General features: G+C 46.3%; 1 protein-coding gene and 1 long non-coding RNA gene across 2 annotated transcripts; one reads left to right on the top strand and one right to left on the bottom strand.

Moving 5' to 3' along the window:
* Positions 1 to 1,119: 1,119 nt before the first annotated feature.
* Positions 1,120 to 10,984, bottom strand: CYP2D6 (cytochrome P450 family 2 subfamily D member 6). Its single transcript, XM_010300604.2, has 9 exons — positions 10,570 to 10,984; positions 8,639 to 8,810; positions 7,765 to 7,917; positions 6,972 to 7,132; positions 6,669 to 6,842; positions 4,694 to 4,835; positions 3,895 to 4,082; positions 2,770 to 2,911; positions 1,120 to 2,640 (listed from the first exon to the last, which is right to left on the bottom strand). The coding sequence occupies exons 1-9, from the start codon at positions 10,780 to 10,782 to the stop codon at positions 2,462 to 2,464; spliced, it is 1,524 nt and encodes a 507-aa protein (XP_010298906.2). The 5' UTR covers positions 10,783 to 10,984; the 3' UTR covers positions 1,120 to 2,461.
* On the top strand, positions 8,789 to 20,612 carry LOC142601671 (uncharacterized). The gene is made up of 4 exons (XR_012835213.1): positions 8,789 to 8,871; positions 9,285 to 9,454; positions 17,574 to 17,790; positions 19,897 to 20,612. It is a non-coding gene; the product is annotated as an uncharacterized LOC142601671 (long non-coding RNA).
* The last annotated feature ends 107 nt before the right edge of the window (positions 20,613 to 20,719 follow it).

The raw sequence follows: 20,719 nt of genomic DNA, 5'->3' as shown, positions 1-20,719 counted from the left end.
TTGGGTGGCTGCGTTGTCACTCCAGCCTTTTGGGCTTGGCAAATAACGGCGGCCGGCGGCCTCCCACCTGACTGGTCGAGGGAAACGCCAATCACCGCTGGCTGCGGGGAGGAGGAGCAGAGCGGGTGGGCGGGGCCGTGATGTGACCCGCCTCCCGGGGCGGTTAGGCCTGCACCGCCCCTCACGGCCTGCGCGGGCAGGAGGGCCCGGGCACGACGGGGGGAGCCGGGCGGCCCGGTGGAGGGCGGGAGGCGAAGGGAAAGCAGGCCGAGGGGATGGGGGTATGGGGTCGGTACGAGGAGGGGCGGGTTTAGTCTCGCAAGGCTCACCGAGGCGTGGCCTTCAAGGTGCCGCGGCCTGATGACGGCTTCTCTGGAGGAGGGGACCGCCAGCGGGGCAGGCGCCCGGGCGCCCGGGCTGCCGCAGGGCCCTGGTGAGCCCCCCCCCCCCGCGGCCGGGGAGTCACCTTCAGGCGCGGGCCCCGAGGCGGTGGGTGATAGGAGGCAGCAGGGCGGTTCTCAGCAAGGGCCCCCTCCTCCTACCCGTGCTGTGACAGCGCCTGACCCCAGCTCCCAACACCTGCTGGTTGGCTTTTACGGCCAGTTTTGGCTTGGAGATGCTTTCCCCTTCCCCATTGTCAGTGCTAGATGTGTATTTTGCAGTGATCTATTGGTTCCCTTTTACCTCCGAAGTGCTACGCCAGCTGACGTTTGCACGTGCAGATTGACTTTCCTTCAGTGCGTTCTTGCATGCTAGAAAGACTGTCCCTGCTCCAGGTATACCCACGCTTTGTATCCAAATACGTGATTGCAGGAATCATTTCTGTTTAAAGTTTAGTTCACTGACTTCTTCTTCTTAAAACCACTTATGTGAGTGCTGGTAACTATAAACGCAAGCATGTTCAGTTCAATGTCATCAAACCAACCAGAAAAGTAACACTGAAAAGATCTTGAAAGAAACAGGTGGGGTGCTGGCTGAGAAGAGAATTGTCAAGCGAGTATCTGAGGCAGGTCTGTGAGACAAGCACGAAGAGGAGGGGCGAGAAAGAAGACTTTTCGTATCACTTTTATTCTTTCAGATTATTTTGTAGATGAACAGCATAAATGTGCACTTCCTGACGAAGTAAAAATCTTAACAATGGTATTAATAAGTATTTGCATAATTCAAGAGCTTGCATAGCTTCCAAAATTACTATTAGATATGAATGTGTGCACTCAGTTTCAGAGAATTTTTTTTTTTAGTTGTGATTATGCGTAGAAGCTCCTTTATGCTGTGGTCTTTTCAGCCATGTGGTTAAAAGGTAGTTACTACTGATCTAAACATCAACATATCTTAACACCTTGCAAAACAGTTTGTCAGGAATATTGCAGGAAGAAAGAGAAAAGTAGCTCTGAGACCTACAACTGTACTGTTTCAAACAGCGTCACTCCATTCCTTTGCGAGTTCCTGAGAGCTGACTTTATGTAATGCTGAAAAAAAGTAGTTTTCAGGAAAAATTTAGATAGGAAGTGGTAAATCTAGACACTGGGATTCCTATTAAAATATATTTATAGGAATTACTGTATTTCACAAATGACCTGGCTGAAACACCGTATGGATTATTTATGTACTCCTTTCTTGGTATTTACAGGAGGTATAGTCTGACATAAGGGTCATCAGGCATTTCTCTGGATTAAAACTTACTTTCTTTTGGGCTATAAATGAAGGCAATGCCATGTGTGTGCAATAGACAGGAGCATGCAATCAGCAGGAAGGAATGGTGGGGATATGTAAGATTTTTCAGGAGCGCTGCTCTGAAACTGTATTTAAATGTCACCTTGTTGTCGGAGCTGAAGCTCCCTCCCTGCCCCCCAGCAGCCTGTGCCAAATCAGCTGATGGGCCGCAGATTGTTTTTGCGGCTAACGGAGCCAGAGCTGAGCTCCCCTGAGCAGCAGGCAGAGGCACACGCTGCTGTGGGACCGCACCGCCCAGGAGGCAGAGCGTGGCTGGGTATGCAGTGGGGCTAAGGAAGGCAGCGGGCCAGGAGTACCTTACAGATTTTTCCAAGTTTTTTTGCTTCTAGAATTGGCAAGACTCCAGGGTTGTCTTTTACCCAGGATGCCCTTGTGTTTCAGTAAACTAATTCAGGACTAATAATTCTTGCAGTAGCTGCGTGCTCAGTGAACTGTTTCTGCAACCAATGAGAGCCTGAAGTACAGCAGAGGTGGCTGATTAGGCATATATGTACTTGCAAACTTGATCATCACTCATGACTTGCTATGGCTGTCTGATTCAAGATCCAGGACTGGAATTAAGCTAAACTGTATATTGGGCCAGATCCTTACTTTACACAGCTGGGAACATCTGCACAAACTTGAGAGGTCTTGAGTGGAACTCAGCATGATCCTGCCTAGAGCTGCAGCATTTCTGTCAGAGTTTGCATTGGCGGTGGTCTCCGAGTGCAAGGAGAGTGGTGTGTACTTATCTTGGGACAGCTCGCACTTGGTATGGGTGTGGGGAGCTCGTGAGGGCAAAGTGACCATCCTCCCGTGGCCTGGGCTGGTCCTCAGGGAGCACAAAGGTGAATTTCTGCAGGAGAGTGGTAAAGAAAATGAAGAGCTCCATCCTGGCCAGCTGTTCCCCCAGGCAGGCACGGCGGCCTACAAGAGAAGGAGTAGACAGTGTCCGTGAAAGAGGACATTAAACCACGCTGGAATTGCCGTGGGAGGAGCAGATCACCCCTCCTGCTGTGCCTCTGACTTGCAGCTGGATCCTCCCCTCCGATTTACCTGCTGAGAAAGGCAGGAAGGCCTCTGGTTTCACAAACTGTCCATTCGCATCCAGGAAGTGTTCGGGGTAAAACTCGTTTGGCTTCTCCCAGACTGTCTCATCCTTCAGCACGGAAGACAAGTTGGTGATGATCGTCGTCCCCTGCGCTCCTCCACAAGAGGAAACAACTTAGGTCAGAACAGCAGCATTATCTTGGCACAATGGATCAGTGCTGGTCCCTCTTTACTCTGTGTCTCCCATCTAATAGCAACCATCGTTCAGTGTTTCAGAATAAGGCACCGATCTCCTCTTCTGTATCATCTTATTTAAAACAGAGGTAAAGCAGGGCACTTTTCCAAAGACATTTGGTGCCTGCCCTATGCTCTGAAGCATCTGTATCCCTACAAAGGATTCTTCTCCTGTATCCTTATGCACTGAAGAATTTGTATCCTTACAAAGGTCATTGCATGCAAATACCAATTTCGTGGTTACACAGTGGAAAGAGCCTCTGCTCCTCCTATCCTCCTGGACTCGTTTTATAGCTAGAGAGAAAAAGGTGACTGACTTCAAAGCCCAACTTTTGCAGGGGCCACGGGAAATTGCAAAGCTTTCCTGTTTGACATGGTAACATTCTAAGCTAGAAGATGTATCACAAGGCTTAAAAAAAAAAAAAAAAAAAAAATCCCCCGCTTGCATTGCTACCAGTGCTGCCAGGGCAGCTGCCTGTCACAATGGCAGTGGACTGAATGCCAGTGGCATTTGAATACCTTCAGAGATTAGAGTTTTAACTATGACCATCTTAGGAAAGCCAGTAAGCTGGTGTCGTGTGCCTCCAGAGAGCCTGTTAGGCTCCATTACTTTCTCCTTCCAACCCAGGCAGCGAATGTCACAGCTCATTGAGAGGAAAGCAAACCTTCGCACTGAGCTGCCACTGCAGTTGGGTTCCCACATAACCAGCGCAAACCTAAAGCATAAATGTGACCATCTACCCAGATTTAACATTTCAAAATGTCCTACTTCAGTGCTCGCCAGTGACTGGAATTTGAGGCTAGAAGTGCAGTGCTGCAGAGCTACGTGGGGTCACCCACACCCCATGCCTCATGTCTCCACGGGGAGAGGATTATTGCCTATCTGGTCACGGTCACCTTGGGAATGAAGAAACCTTGCAACTCAGTATCCCGGTATGTCATGTGAGGTAATCCAATAGGAACGATATCCCCGTAGCGTTGCACTTCATGGATCACAGCATTGGTGTAGGGCATGCTCACTTGGTCCTTCATGGTGGGTGATCTCTCTCTGCCAATCACCTTATCGATCTCTGCTTGGACCTTACCTGAAAGCAGCACAGCTAAGGAATTAGAGCACTCTTAGATAAACAGAAGGGGTTGGTACAAGCTGTAGGAAGGCTAGCAACATGACATTGTAGAGAGCAGGACAAGCAATTAGAGAAAGGAACAGAAACTAGAGAGGAATGTATTTGTTTTCAGTTGTTCAGAGCCATCTGTATAACTATTCGGTGTGCATAGTGTCTATAATAAAGGTTTTTGTCATTCGACATGCCACCTTACCCCTCCTCTATGCAGCTGGAAGAGTACCTGGGCACGCAGCATTAGAGAATTAAAACAGATTAGCATCTATTCCAAATACTGGAAAGAGGGTACTCTGGCCACCGGAAGTCCCGAAGTAGCCTTCAAAATGAAGGCAAGAGTGAACTTGCCCTTCCATCTCCAGTCTTGTTATCAGGCCTTCCCCCCCCCGCCACCGGTCCCTGCCAGGACAGCTATGTTTGGGAAGTGTTTCTCCTGGTTTCTGCTAGACCAGCAATCACCAAAGCTGTGCCTCATTGCAAAATCCCCAAACCATGAAGAGAAGATGTTCAGTCTCCTCGCAGAAAAATGAGGGTTGAAGGGAAGACACTACACCTCTGCCCATCTTCTGACTTACTCTGTATTTCTGGGTGGAGAAGCATATACAGCAATGCCCACCGGAGAGTGGTGGAGGTGGTCTCAGAACCAGCTGCAAACAAGTCTGTGGTCACCAGACGAAGGTTGTTATAGCTGAAACCGTTCTCTTCAGCCTCCTTACCCTGTGGAGAGCAAACAAGTGGGTGACTGGAGCTGGGGTACTTGCTGGGCGAGAAAACCGTTGTTCCAGAGAAGTGCTGAGTAGCACTAGATCCATTTTTGATGACCAAGAAGTTCATTGGGAGAGTACAGCACAACACAGGCAATGGTCCGTGTATGACTGATGTACTTCAGTAACCCTGTTATCCCCTGTGTTTGGAGGTCATCAAGTCACCTCCTGTATCCTGAGAGATGAACGCTACACCTGCCTTGAGGACAGAAGTGAATGCCTTGTGCTCTCAACTCAGACAGCAGGCCCCTGTCTGTTACTTGCCGTAACATCCTCCTCCAGAGGAGGTGGAACACACTCAGGTTTGATCAGATGAGAAAACACCCACACAGTAGAGAGAGGGCTGCATCGATGTGACAAATGCAAAATTAACAGTATTTTGAGGGGGTTATCTATAGCTATGCATTACAGATTCTCACCGCTTCTGCCCTGCTATTTTCTTACAATCAAAAAAAAAAAAAAAAAGATCAGGGTATCATTGCTGCCTATTAAGTCTGCAACACCAATTTCAGCAAAACTGGTCTCTCATCCAAATGCTAATTGAGCTCAAATTTGTTAGCATATGAGATATGACAAGCTCTCTGCATGAGTTCATCTGCTTGTCTTTTCTAATCCTCTTTATACTTTCCTTTCCCAGGGAGTAGCTTCTGTTAAGTTATTCTGTGTATTTTGATGCTGTTGTAATATGGATAGCAATTAATAAGGCATTCAAGACTCAACTGTTATTCCAATAAAAGATCTCTGGCAAGGGAGCTATGGGGCTGACTGACCAAAGTTAACCCAGCAGAGGGATTTATCAGACTGCCTTACTGGGGGACTTTAGCGAACAGAAGAGAGATGTGACAAGAGGCAACACGGTCAGGCTCACATCTGCCCCCAAATAGTACTGCTCAGTGCAGAGTAACATAGGTCACATTGCTCTGCCCGTGCGAGTTGCGGGGGGTAACACATGGACTGGAGGTGCCTGGCGCCCACAGCATGGCAGAGTTCATTACGCAGAACAGCAATCCACCCTGAGGACTTGGATGGTGGGAGCAATTCACAGGCAGAATTTGCTACTATTGCTCATCCGGCACTTGAAATTTAGTGAATCCGTGTGCAGAAACATATGGTGGATGGATGGGCTGACACAAGTACCTTTGATTTTATACTAACTTCATGCCTGACTGAATCAAAGGAAACACTCCTTTTAATTTCAGTGAGGTTCAGATTTAGGCCTTCATCTGATCTGTAGGGAACTAGTTCTTAGCAAGCAATTCAAAGACATACATCCCAAAGGAGATGCCGTCTTTGCAAGTCATAACTTGGTTTAAAGACAGGCTATGGACTGGTAATGATACCAAAAAGCCAGTCTGTTGCTGCAGTTTTGTAACTGGTTTTGAGACATCAGTCATTAAGACACTGACATACACAGAATCTTGCATGCTGACTTGTCCCATAGCCCAAACTTAGAAATATTAGTGAATTCTCAATCATTGCCTTTTAAATGCCTTCAAAATGATGTAGACTGGAAACAAGGGAGTTGCTAGACTCTGAGGGGAACGTGAAGGTAGAAAATGGGAACAAGAACATCAGCAGATAGTATGGTCTCTGAAAACAATAAAGGAGGTTACAGTGTGAATAAGTTAACACCTTTCTTCTCAAGATACAACATGGAATGAAAAGTAGGAAATTAATTAGGAAGAAGTATTAAACAGCTTTATGAGGAAAGTCAGCTTCTATCAACAAGCTTAAACAGGCAGAGAAATTGCCCGTGGACCCTGAGGTTCTGCTGGTGTCACCCTACCTTCTCCATTTCCTTTAAAAACGCATCAGTGAAGTCTCGGATGTAAGCAGGGTTCCAGGTCTCCATGTGCTTATCTATGAGCACGTCTATGAAGTCCATTAATGCCTTTTGCCCTCGAAAGGCTTTCTGTGGCACTCCAGGGATGTGCAACAAAATAGGCACCACGTTAAGAAGCTGGGATGTCAGAACCAGAGAGAGAGAGAGGAGATACTATGTGATGCAAAAAGAAAAAATAATGAAAACACAATGCTCTCAAGCAACAGCGAGCAGCTTCTTACAGAACATATTATGCTCTTGGTTTACCTGAGGCAGGAATCCAGCTTCTTCATTCATGGAGTTTTCAAACAAATGTAACAGCTTCTTGAATGTCTCATCACCATAGTTGAAACGCTCTCCATAGATGGTGGTGCAGATCACGTTGCAGACTGCGTTATTTACAAGAAAACGTAAATCGAAAGGACGACCTAAAAATGGAAATAGAGACCAAGCAATGAAGCTAAGCAACACCAAGCTGTTGGACCTCAGCCGTCAGCAATGAGAATACACAAATGCCTCCTTGATGCCTTCAAGAGAAAAAGCTCCCAAGCCACTCAAAGCCACTTCATACTAGGAAGTGAAGATCTTCTCATCTCCTACTATTATTTGGTTGATCCTTGTTTAAAGCAGAAAACTCCCAAGAAAAGCTGAGTTGCGGGGCTGTTCTGTGACTTGACAGATAACACCGCTTTGTGTCTAGATGACAGGTGATGTGCTGTGAAAACTCTAAGCTGCACTTTTATTGCATGTGATAATATGTTCCACTAAACTTCATAAAGGTAATAGTTATCCAGCTCTGGAAATAATTACATTTTACCTCTTTATTTCTATTTATTTCCTATTTGTTTCCTGTTTCAGATGGACTAGTGTTACAGTAGCCCCACTGTGTAAAGTAGAAGTCGCTTCAAGGTAGAACAGGGTCACTAATGCCTATAAACACTGCATTTGCTTAGGAAGACAGCACCACATGCAAACAAGAGTGGCTGTAGTATTACTTCTCTCCCTCCATCACTGTATTGCCGCCTTCTATGACTTCTCCATCCTTCTGGATGTGACAAACCTTCTTCAGAATTGACTGCAGAGCACAGAAATCCAGCTTCCTCTGTCACTCGCTCCTCCAAGGATTTCTTTCCCATCCCAAAGTTCCTCAAGGTAGAGAGCGTGAATCTCCTTAGCTCCTTCCAGATGTGCCCATATCTTGCTACAACAATCCCTGGAATTACGGATGAGCAAGAAATGTCAGGAGCCCTGATCCGTACATCAAGCAAAGTTCACCAGAGGATAGCAAATGTGAGTTTGGAGGTACAGGTCTGTGCGGATAGATGAAAGAGTCTGGTCTTGTACAGCTTGTTCATACAGCAATTCTAAAAATGAATTACTGCACCTTCTCGTGCATGTGCATAGCTAGCAAAGGCAGGGGAAGGATTCAATGAGAGGAACAAGTGCTGCGAAGGATAAAGGAATCACTCCCCCAAACCATTCTGCATTGCACCCGTAGCTTGTGCCTCCGCACAGGAGCTGGGGATGAGAGGTGTGGGCTGGATGCTGGATACTACTCTGTCTTGGAAGAAAGTTACCATTTTTTTTTGTAATGAAAATGACATGCACATAGTGTGTGAGCATAAGCACTAATCACCGGGTGTTGGGAGCTACCAGCTCCAACGCTGGCAGGAAAGTTGTACTGCTAATAGTGTACTAACACTGCTGAAGAGGTGTGTGCTAGCACCTGGAGCTGTACTACAACCACTAAGGGGCACCCCTTTTCATCAAATCTGATTTTATCACCACCGAAGGGTGGCAGACATGCAAGGAGACTGACAAGAGGGACATGAGAAGCTGGCACCGTACTGAGAAAATCTTCCATCTACCCACCATCTACCCAGTCCTCCTTGTGCTAGTGCCAGTGGGGAAATGTCCATTTCCAAGGGACTTGCCTTCACATTTATTTCCGTAGCCCAGATGTTCATATACTGGAAAGTACGGCCGGTCAGCAAAGTCCTCCGATTTGTGGACCAGAGCTTCCTTCACTGTTTTATACCCATTCAGTACTACCAGGTTGGTCCAGCAGTTCTGTAGACTGAAGATGTTTCCAAACTTCTTGTGAAGCTGCCAAGATAAAAAAGTACCTCTCTGAAAATGAGCTGAATGTAATGTCCAAAATATCACTGTATCCTTCCTTAGGGCCTTTACTATTTAGTGATTTTTGAGGTGCTTTCATTAGGAGACCTTCAGCTGATCTTTGACCTTTGTCTTTGCAGTGCAACAGCTCAGAGCAGTGCCAAACAATGCTCTGTGAGTAGAAAAATTTAGAGTACACCTATCCTGGCCAAACTGTTGCCATGACCCTTGTGCAAGTATTTTAGATTTTTGTCTGAGAACACAAGGTCAGGGACCTTTCTGGCAATTTTCAAGGGCTACATACTCAACAATGAATTATTTCCTAATACTTGTATTTATTTTGGTCTGAAAGACTAGGCATGTTTTGAGTTAGTCTACTTCTGCTAGAAGGAAATATTAATCATAAGGTGTTATGTAATTTATTTTTTTTTAATATGCATTTGTTCCTAAACATCTACCCAGAGCCCGGTTCCCAGAAACATGTTTGGAAGAGGCAAGTCCACGTTGGAGTTTCAGGTCAACTTTCTCCCTAAAAGGTGCGTACACATCTAGTAAGACTGGTAACTGGCACACACCCTGCATCTACTGTGACCTACAAGAGACATAATGCTGACAGCGGGGTGGCTGCCGAGGTAAGCCTGTCAGCTGTACACTCTCCGTGGGAGCTTGGGAGCTTGCCATGGAGCTAACTCTCCTCTGGGTAGATAAGCCCTTTGACTGGACATCGACTCCCAGGAAGGCAGGTCAAAGCTCCCCTGCTAGTCAGTAACACTGAACAAAGCGCTCGGGGGGGCGTGTTGTTGGAAGGCAGTGCAATAGTAGCAATGGCCCAGACTGTGCTCTGGTTTGTGGGTTCTTTTCTTTTCTTTTTTTTTTTTTTTTTTTTTTTTTAAAAAGCTAAGTGTCTTGATTTCTTCACTGTAGCAATGCAAGGAATTGAAGTACTTATGACTGTATTTGCAGTGGGGTTGGAAAGGGAATTAGCACTTAACTGGCACTAGAAATACAGCATTAAAAGTGATTACTGGTCAAGATTGTGGTTACCATGACCCTGATGTGATATGATTTCAAAATGGTAATCTTTTGGACTATATGCAAACAAATAATACAAATGCTATATTTAGTTTCTCCATTTGGCAGATTTTGGACAGATAGCTGAACAGTGCTGTCCTAGAGAAAAGGCCTTTAGAGTTCGCAAACTGAAGCACAAAACTCCCATGGTTTTTCTGCTGCAAGCTGTGCTGTGCTTTTCCTTTGAGAAAAGCTAAGCCCTGACTTTGAATAGGAACACTACCGAGATTTTGGGCACTGCTGCTGGGGCAAATCCCGCAAGCTGATCTCTTTAACCAAAACTGTCACATGCCCGTAGGCGTGCTTAAGTAACTCGTAGGGAAGTCTGCCATTCCTGCAGCCACATCCACAGCCTACAGATACTTGCTTTTCCTCCCTTGTTTGTACATGTCCCAGGTCCCTTGTCCCCACACCTGCCCACATGTTAAGTGGGGGCATGACAGCATGTCCCACTGAGCTCATGCACAGATCAGGAGATGGAGGCTGGTGAGTGATTATCCATTATCTGTATGGGCCAGGTCAGTGTCCTTAGGCAGCGACTTGCTTCATCCTGGACTTTGGAGAGGGCATTTCTCTTTGGCTTTGTGCAAAGGTAAATCATGCCAGGGCATCCCCCCCCCCCTCCCTGGGCCCACGGTCGTGTGAGGGGCGCTTCGTCACGAGGGCTGGCACTCACCTGGTTGAAGGAGAAGTGGGGGTTGTGGAAGTTGATGTATAGCATGGTCCCAATGAATGGCAGCGACACTGGGCCCGGAGGGTAACGGCTCCACTTCTTCCTGCGCTTCATGAAATCAAGAAATAAAGTAAAGACTGTAAGAAAAACTATCAGTACAGAGACGTTGCTCCAGCAGGATGACAGCTGGGACCCCAGCCACATGAGCAATGACATTTTGTAGCCTGTCTACTCCTTGGTCTTCCTCTTTTGACCCAAGACTGTTTCTGCCTGCTTTTGCCTCTTCTCTTCCCTTCCCAGCTGCCCTCTTCTCTTTGCTTTCTCCTCTTCCCCACACTCTGTCTCCCTGCTCCTCTCCCTGCAGCTGCTGGCCTCTTAATGTAGGACTTGGCTGAAACCCGAAGCTCCTCCTCTACTCAGCCTTGGGGGAGTGGTGATGAGGGTCATCCCTCCTCTTCCTCCTCCTCCTCCTCGTCCAAAGCCAGAGCTCAGAGGTCTCTTTCTCCCGGCAGCAGCAGCTCCTGCAACAGTGCCCTCCGTGGGGCAGAGCTGGGTGAGGCCCAGGTGTTTGGGCGCCCTCTCCCACAGCCGAGGTGGGATCGCAGTTCACAACAAGCAGTCCAGTCTTGCTGCATTCTCGTGGAGCGATTTTGAAAGAGTTTAAATCTGTGTCACCACCTTCTTTGTACAGACAAGTCAAGGGAGAAACAGCTCCTAAACACAGATCATCCAGGTTTCTGTTTGCAGGGCTGAGGAATTGCTCCATTGGCCCTTGAGAAAGCTCAGGGTAGGCCAAGCTTTCCCTTACAGAAGGCACTTGTCACAGAAATTAGCCTAAAATGGTGATCTGAGACTTTAAAAATCATTTATGTTTTTGGGAATAACAATCTTTATCCAATTCCAAATGCCAGTCAGCACAATGACCTTGATTTTTGTAGAATTCAGCTCAGCTACAAGGGAGAAAGCACATGTATTGCAAGGAGCCTCGAATTTCCAGCCTTTGGGGCAGTGGTAATGCAAAGACGATTATGGAGATAGTCAAAGTATTTCCTAAAACAGCACAGCTATGTGCTCCTGGCATCACTGCCATTGGAGACCAATAAAGCTCTCTCTTATGACAGTTAGTTCTAGCTAAAAAGAAGCAGTAAACCCATCACAGTTTGATCTGTGATCTCGGCGTGATCACAGAAAAGCTCCTAATGGAGCAATTGCTGCAACAGTGATGGAGAGCTCAGACTGCAAAGCGGTGCACCTGCAAAGACTGTGCAGTCAGCTCCGGTATGCAGCCAGGGCCTCGAAATGCCCCGTGCCCAAAAAGGCACCTGAAGGCCGCCCTGGAGAGCAAAGGGGCCCAGGAGACCTGGTTGTACTTTAAGGGCAGCCTCCTCAAAGCATGAGAGCAGTGCATCATTTATTACCTTGACTTTTGCAAAGCCTTTGCACAATCTCCTACAGTATCCTTGTGGCTAAATCGATGAGATACAGACTGGCAAGGTAGATGATAAAGCGGGTGGAAGATTGTTCAGACCGTGGGGCTCAAAGACTTGGGTCAGCAGTACAGAGTCCAGCCGGTGGCTGGTCACTTGTGACGTCCTTAGGTATCCGTATGGGGCTATGTGGTGGGTTGACCCTGGCTGGGGGCCAGGTGCCCACCAGAGCCACTCCATCGCTCCCCTCTTCAGTAAGGCAGGGAGGGGAGAAAGGAAGATGGAAAAAACAACCCCAAACTCGTGGGTCGAGGTAAAGGCAGTTTAATGTAGCTAAAGCAAAAAGCAAAGATTATTCTCTACTTCCCATCAGCAGGCGATGTCCGGCCACTTCCTGGGAAGTAGGGCTTCAGTATCCGTGCCCCTTACTCCGGAAGACAAACATTGTAAAAAAAACCAACGCATGCCCCCCGCCCTGTTCCTCCCCCTATTCTCAGTTTCTTATTGCTGAGCAGGCGTCATATGGTATGGAATATCCCTTTGGTCAGTTTGGGTCAGCTGTCCTGGCTGTGTCCCCTCCCAAGATCTTGCCCACCCCCAGCCTGCTGCTGGGGAAAAAGAAATGTTGTAGAGACAGCCTTGATGTGTGCTGGCACTGCTCAGTAGCAGCCAAAACCCTGGTGTGTTATCAACAGTTTGCTGGCTACCACTACACAGCACAGCACCATGAGGGCTGCTGTGGGGAGAATTAACTCCATCTCAGCCAGACCCAATACAATCTAATAAAGTTTAGCATATTTATTAACAACCTGGTTGATAGGAGAGAGAGCACTCTTAGTAAGTACAGCCAGGGAGAGCCAATGAGAGCTGAAGTATGTTTGCAGAGTAGTTTGGGAGTTTGTTGGCTTGTAAGTACCCACCACATTTCGAACAGCTCTACCGCGACGTCTTAGGAGACAGAGCTGTGACAGTCCTGTACTCAGTGGACTGGCTTGAGCAGGAGATGGCTGGGTGCTAAAGGTGATCAAGGGGTTCCTCTCACGCTGATTTTCATAACCTGTGCACTCAGATGACAAGTGAAAAGATGGGAAATGTGGTCCCAAGAACAACAGCACACATTTCCTGATCACCCCCTGGTAAAAGGATGTTACCCTGCTGGTTTCAAGTTGTTTTGAGCTCCAACTTTACAAACTTCAGCTGAAAAATATCCACCTGGGTTCTTTCCTATCTTGGCTAGAGCCAAAGGCTGTCAGACTCCCATCACTCACCTTTGGGCTCTCAGAAGGATGGTTGACTGGAATTTAGGAAGTGGATTTACTTTTAATGAACATCACAAGGCCATCAGAAGAGTAACTCTCCAGCTGCTCCTCTTCCTGGGGCTCAGTCTTGACATAACCTGAGAAATGCAGCTTAAGAAAAAAATACTGCCCCGCTCCCATCTACACTTTTCCAAAAGGTTTCTGGGTGAATGGTCTTTTCCTCTTCCCCCTTCAGGCTGCAAACTAGACAGCTCCTCCACTTTTGGCTGGTAGCATGGACTGCCATTGCTGCAAAGGACCGGAACAAGTGTTACAGCTTAGGTAATTTCAAAAGAACAGTTTTCAAAGCAAACAAAGAAACGATAGACAACAAATCTCTTTCTGGGAGAGAGAATGAGAAAAGGGTAATTATCCTTCTGAAGAATGAAAGACTTTCATTTGCATTTCTTTTCAATAAAGTAATATTTTGAGCGATTTTCAAGTCAGGAAAAAAACCCACCCTCCAAATCCATACATATTAATTTTAGCTAGCTGCAGCCCTGCTGTGCTGGGTGCGTGTCTTTGACTGACTGTGCACAGTCAATTAAGAGACAAGCTAGGAGAAGTTGCATGCAGACATCACCATTCTTTGACTGGAGAACCTGCAATACCAACAGAAGGGCAGCTTTAAGAAAAAGCTTATTAATATTGCAGAATGAAGCATCCAGAAGTAAGGTAATGCAAGAGTTGCCTGCACAATTTTAATTGAGCATTTTTGTCCGTGTATTCCGTAAGATCATCTTTAATTATGATCTCATGCTAGTTTTCCTTTCTGAAGGACCCTCTCTTTATTCAGTGCACAGGATAGATGATGATCATTTACTAATCCTGTTTTAATTATACTATTTGGCTTCAAAGCCTATTTTGCCACCTGCTGTTCACACCCTGTCCGTAGGAGGGTTTTAGTTGGGTTTTTCCACACTGGTCACCAGTGACTGCGTGGGTTCGGAGCAGGCAGTCTTCCATAGTCACAGCGTCCCTCTGAGGTGCCACCAATGGAGAAGATGGAAAGAGAAGTCCAAATGACCTTCTAAGTGTTGGCACCTAATAGGAAAAGCCTAAAAGCTGCCACACACAGCTGTCCAGGACCCATGCCTGTTGCTAGTGGCTTCTGCAGATCTTCCTGCAGGATCACAAGCTTGGCACCCTGGACAGGAAGGTCACAGATTAGTGCCTGTTTATGAAAACTGCTGTTTCAGTAATTACCCAGCATTATTTATTTACCATTCCTTTGCAGAGTTGCAGTGACAATTTTTCAATGGCCAAGAAACACTCTTCCTTCTCTCCCTTTTTGCTTCAATACTGCAGCCAGCCAGGAAGCGCTGGTCATATCATACGGCTATTTCCTTGAGCTTTCAGAAATTTTTCATCCAAATCCCAGCAGGCTGGCTGCTTTTTCCCTCACACCATTAGATGGATCCAAACCTCAGCAACGTTTCATTCTGGAGGAGCAATGCCTCTTGCAACAGCACAAACAGTCAGATTGAAGCCTCCTGCTCTCATTCCCTGGCTGTCCATCTCCCAGGCTACAGCAGAGCTGGGTCTGGTGGGGACCCCAGAAACCTTTCCTCTTCCGAGCCCACAAAACCCAGTCTCCCACCCACTCCCAGACTTTTTTGGTCCTTCCTCCACCTCCTTTTTTTCACACACACACACACACACACCCCTCCACCCCCCCACCCCACCCCCCTTTTGCCTGTTCTGCCTTCACTCAGGCAGCCTCTCCTCCCGACTGGCAGGGGGCAAGGGGAGCGTGGAGGAGACCGGCTTCCCACTTGTCATTCACCCCTGCCAGCCTCCGGCAGCCGGCAATAACCACCACCTGCTCCGTTCAGGCATCTCTGGGGAATTTTAGCTGAAAAACTGAGAACTCTTTCAAGCGCACGCAAAGCGCGTTTTCAAGTGTTTGTAATGTGGCCAAGTTTGAGCACAGTTTTAGAGAGCTGGTGCAATGTGTCTTCCTAACAGAAAGCTGCCTCCTGCCAAATTTTGCATGTAATGCTTCAAAGCATTAAACTGAGAAAGGAAAATATCGCCAGAAATTTTTCTAACGGGTTAGGAGAAGGTCAGATAAACAATGGATTTCTAAGAATGATGTCAGCCATTAGAAAGGGATTAAAAAATTTTTGGCTGAGCATTCCCAAACAAATTCAGCCTGAGGCACAACCCCAACTTGGGAAATTTTAATCTCAGCCAGTTCATTGTGACTTTCTTGGCCTTCAGATGGGGTTTTATACATTGGAAGTACTTCTATAGCCTTAAGATGGACTGTGCTAACAGCTTGTTCATAATAAAGCAGTCAGCAGAACTGAAATAGCCAAGTCTTTCATAGTTACTGTTACTATGACTTACTGCCAGCCTTCCCACATTGCAAAGAAATCTGTTCTTCAGGCTTTTCTTCTTTAAATTTCCTGTGGCTTCCTACTCTTTTTTGCTATAATCAATCACAGCAGCTCACCTATCCCAGAAGGGAGTCTTAGTCAGACTTTGCTTCTTTCACCCCATCCCATCCCATCCCATCCCATCCCATCCCATCCCATCCCATCCCATCCCCATACATTTCCCTTGCTCTTAAAGAGCCACGACTCTGAACTTGATACCGAAAGCGAGTCGGGTCTTGGGCCGCATTTTTCACCCCAGAGAGACACCTTTCCGCTGGTGCCGTAGGATGTCGAGGAGTCGGGCTCTGTTGACTGCTGCAAACAGCTTGGCAGTGTGAGCTGTGTAGTCGCTGCAGGCGTCAGCATCCGGATCAATATAGCAGCTGCTGAGATAAGTTTGTTTTCTGAACCAAGTTACCCCCAGACAAGCCTCAGATGCTAAAGGCAAACTGAAATAAGAGCAGAATGGCTTTATCTCAACTTGATACTTCATGTAGCTTGGGATGATATTGAACTCATCTCACGCATACGCTGCCCAGTCAGGGTTTCACCAGTTCAGCAAATGACTAGACCGTGGTAGTTATGGGCCCTAGCCCTGGTATCCTCATGATGTTAATTGGGGTTAAAGCAAAAATCAAAACAAGCTGGCTCGGTTTTAACTAGGCTAATCGCTGAATTCAAGTTCAGATTCTCCTACAGGCCTTAGTTCCTCAGGCTAAGATGTTCCCACTGTTACTTCAACCTGAATTAGCCAAACGGAGCTCAGCACGTACAATTTTAACCCTAGGACAGAGAGATAATGAATCAAAGTGCTGCTTTGCACAGGTCGTGGTACCAGCACTGGTCTAAAATGCCTCCTGAAGATACTGTTAAACCTCTGTGATGTTCCCGAGCTCTGGGAAGACGCCTGTTCGCTCGGAAAATGACTGGCAGCAGTTGCCTTGACTCACACTCTCCTGTGAAACTGTCAGAAAAATACGGCTTACGCCCCCGACACCATAGGCTGTTGATTTGTCTCAGCTGCTGGTTTTGGTTTCTTGTTCTTTAAGTTTCTTGAGAGCTGTGAATACATTGCTTTTCTTTTCCTTTTTGGTTCAGTACTGATACCATCAGGTTTTCTTTGCTGTAATGGGAGCATCCAGGGGAAATTTGAACAGAGGTATTGGCTAAAATCCTGTTTGTTGGTTTTTTTTTTTTTTCCTTTTTATTTCTATAAGTGATGCATTTAAATCCATATGGGGAAACTCCTCCTGCTTTCCTGAAGTGTGCAATCAGCAATACACCTTCGAAAATAATGAGGTGATTAAATCCAGGTTTGGAAGCCAAAGAGACAAAAGCATCTTGGTTTAGTTTCTGCCATTGATTTGCCCTGTGAGTTAGAGGCAAATACTCAGCTGGCTGCTAGCTCAGTTTCTTTGTTTGTAAAGTGTGTTTAATTGGGCTGTTTACCCAGTTGTGATAAAGCATCTACAAATCTAGGTGCAAAATACATTAACGAGGACTGATACTGTAATTATGACATAGCAAAGAGGTGGGTTGCCAAAGATTTCAGAATAGAGCTTAAAAAAGAGAAAAAGTTAATTTGAAGACTCGCTCTTGTTCCAGGAAACATCTAATGCTGATCTTTTTCTTCTGGCAGAGGGAGTATTTCACAGGGAGCATTTTGCTACTGTTTCCATGTATTGGAAGGATAGCTGGGGATGCTGATTTTTCACAGTTAGGTCCTCAATTCAGTTATTTATGAATTAAAAAAAGAGGAAGTTAATCTAGCTAAGAAGAGAATTGCATTTTTCTCCTGTGCTTATGGCACTCCAGGGCAGATAGAATAACCTTGGGTGATGCTGTCTCCTAGTAGGTAATTCAGATTTCAGCGATAATTCTCTCTCTCTTTTTACTCCAAGCTCATCAGGCTGTGTCTGATGGCTCCTGAACATCCCTGGCTTCCCAGGAAAGCATTCAGAGCTGCATGTGCTCAGCACATCTCAGAAAGAAGAGACGAAGAGAGGCATTACTTCTGAAACGTGCTTGCTGTTACAATTTCCTTAGATTCAATGAAGGTAGATGTCTCTCTGTTGACATCACCTTCCTCCTGGCTTGGTGGCTGCAATTGCTCCAACGGTGAGAGTAAAAATATTCGTGTTCTGGTAAAGCAGCGCATTTATCTACTTTTTGCCTATTTACGTGTGTGTGCAGAGCGATGCCACAGCGGTTATTTCCATGCATGCTGTTAGCCCCTGCCTCACATTGTGAGCACGTGCTGTTGCTCAGCTCATGCCACCACATTTGCACAGCTGTTTTGTATAGAGAAGCTCGTGTTAGCTGATCTGTCACTGTGTGATAAGGCGTGCAGATGTTAGATTCTCAGACACGGTCTTTTTGTGTGCTTGCCTTAGGCTAGGTCTTGCAGGTACAGCGGAGCCTACAGAAACAGTAAAGCCGTACCTAGTTTGGGGCCCTGCTATGCTGGTCTCTACAGAGGGATGATAGCAGGTATCTGCTCCCCAGGACTTAAACTAAGACTAAACTGCAGGGGAACTAAAACACAGGACATAGGCATTTCCTTGTGTTCAAAGCAAACCGAGCCCGGTCACTTTTGCCAGTCCGGGCTCAGCCTGCCAATGTGAGGGGCGCAGACCGCCCTGTACGGCACTAACAGAAGTGCTGCAGGCAGAACTGATGCTGGAATTTTTCCCAGGTTTAAAGGACAGCGAACGCAGGCTTGGTGCATCTGCAAGAACTCGGATGTTTGCTATAGCTATTTATTAACCTTACATAGCACCAAGTACAGGCATTCGCTGCTGTTGCGCTGGGCAAGCGTCTCGCAGGCGGCAGGACGTACCTGTGGGTTTGGCACGTCATGGGCCCACACGAGTCACACGGCAGTGACAGCATTGGGGACGTGGTTCCTGCTGCCACAGTAAAAGCAACGTGAGCCCAGCTGGCACCCACAGGGGGTCCTGACCGGAGACCTTTCCATCGCTGCAGTGGGCTGGCAGCAGCCTGCAGCAGGATCCTCCTCGGACCGATTAGAAACACGTGGCCTCTCCTGGAAATCTGCAAAACCCAAAAGACACCTCTGGCTTTGCTCACTAACAATCTCAACACTCCTGTCTTACTCCCGGGCACCCGAGGAGCCTCAAGGGGCAGGAATTAACGATAAGAAAAACAATAGTGACTGATAGAGAAATCCAAGGAGAGAAGGCAAGTAACAGAAAAGACAGCAGGCTCTGGAGAGCAGACTGTCGCTGGCAAAGGCACATGTACTGGCAGGCCAGGCTTAACTGCAGAAGAAAATGTGACTGGTATAAATTGATGATTGTTCCGTCAAGCAATTCACCATCTCCTGAATTCTGCCCTTTGTTCAGCAGTCCATTAAGGCAGCAGCAGATGATGAGCTAAAGAACTTACAGCGATTCTATTAGGAAACTATAAATAACTTTAATGGCAAAAATAAAATGTGCATTTGTCCCAGCACTTTTTGCCCAAATGATTATTAATCCACTTAAAATGAAAATACTCAAACATACAATTTCAATGATCTAAAACCTCTGTTAATTATTTCCAAGAGCATAGTGTGCTTATTGCTAGAGTACAGAGTTTATTATTTTGCTATTTTCATGAATAACGCAGTGTCAAGCTCTCGTTAGCAATTTTTTCATGGTTTTATCTGCACTTTTTCTGTCAGTATAAACAATGGCTTGAATACAAGTCACAGTGTTTGTAAGTTTTTATCGGTGTGTTGGAAACAGCAGATTGTTGTGCATTACTATGACAGTGAAACAGGTCATTTATGTTTGATTTCTGTGTGATGCTCCTAATGAGAGTTTATGCTTCACAAATCCAAATGTGCATTGGAAATCGGAATGTATATTTTATTTTTTTATGAATAGGAAAACTACAAATAACTGTTTTGGTTTGAAACATTGGCTCAGCCATGCTCACAGCTTGATTAATAACAGTGAGAGCATATGGAGTGAAATAGAAATTATGAAAATGCAGGCAAGATCTTACTACAGAGTGTTTAGCTAGTTGGTTACCTTTGGTACTCCACCCCAAATGATCTGTAGGTTACTTTTGCCAATAGCGGTTGCTACAGTCTCATAGCAACTGTACATAACAAGCTTATTTTCCTGTGTTCGCTTTTGTATTTTCCACAGCTGTGTAATTGTGGTTTTGTGTTAACAAAAATTGCATCAACAAAAATACCCACGCTCTTTTACCCAGGAGGTATCCATAAGTGGTGATCTTTCCACGGGAAGGAGGAAGGACCAGAGTGGTGGCTGCAAGGAAAATTTGAGAGGAAGTACTTTCTCTGTGGTTTTTTAAGCTGGCCAGAAGACGGCATAGATGCCTAAAGACTTTGAGGCCTCCAGTGTACTGACCCTGCTCCCCCCCTCCTGACAGCAAAACACAGAGCTCTTCGACACAACCGACACCTCCCCACCTGCAGAGAAGCGGCAGCTTCCCAAACCTGCTGCTTCCCAGGTCCCACGGGGACGGCTGCGTGGCCGCGTGCTCGCAGCTCGGAGCGAGGCGTCGCTGAGCACCAGCAATGTGCAGAACTAGCCAGGAAAAAATAATGGTTTTGTGGTAATGACACTTTAAAAAATGGTGGGATGCTTAAAAAAATGAAAACTTGGAAATTTTGAAAGCTATGCTGCTTATGGAGATGACAAACCTTAGTCATCCTCTGTGCTGAATACAGGCACTATGTACGTGAATTAATGCCTTTCTGCAGCACCCTTCTGATTTGTGTTTCTTTGAGATAAGACACATCGATTCATCTCCAGAAAGAGGGAAAGGCCTAAGACAAATCGTTAATTACTTTATGCTCTTTATTGCCTATTCCAAAGTCCAAAGCTTTTTTGATTTGTCTCGACTGTGTTTGAACTGAAGCCTAATATCTGGGATAGCCTTTGTACTCAGGATTAAAAATTCAAAAACTCTTTCTAATGTTACCTGTTTTCCTGTGCAAGTCCTACAAATTTGATAGTGAAGGGCACCTCCCATGACAACAGCTTTGTGGCAGGAGGATCCCACCACCCAA

The sequence above is a fragment of the Balearica regulorum genome, chromosome 1 (assembly GCF_011004875.1).
Source record: "Balearica regulorum gibbericeps isolate bBalReg1 chromosome 1, bBalReg1.pri, whole genome shotgun sequence".
NCBI lineage: Eukaryota > Metazoa > Chordata > Aves > Gruiformes > Gruidae > Balearica > Balearica regulorum.
This window is presented reverse-complemented; position numbering and strand designations above follow the sequence as displayed.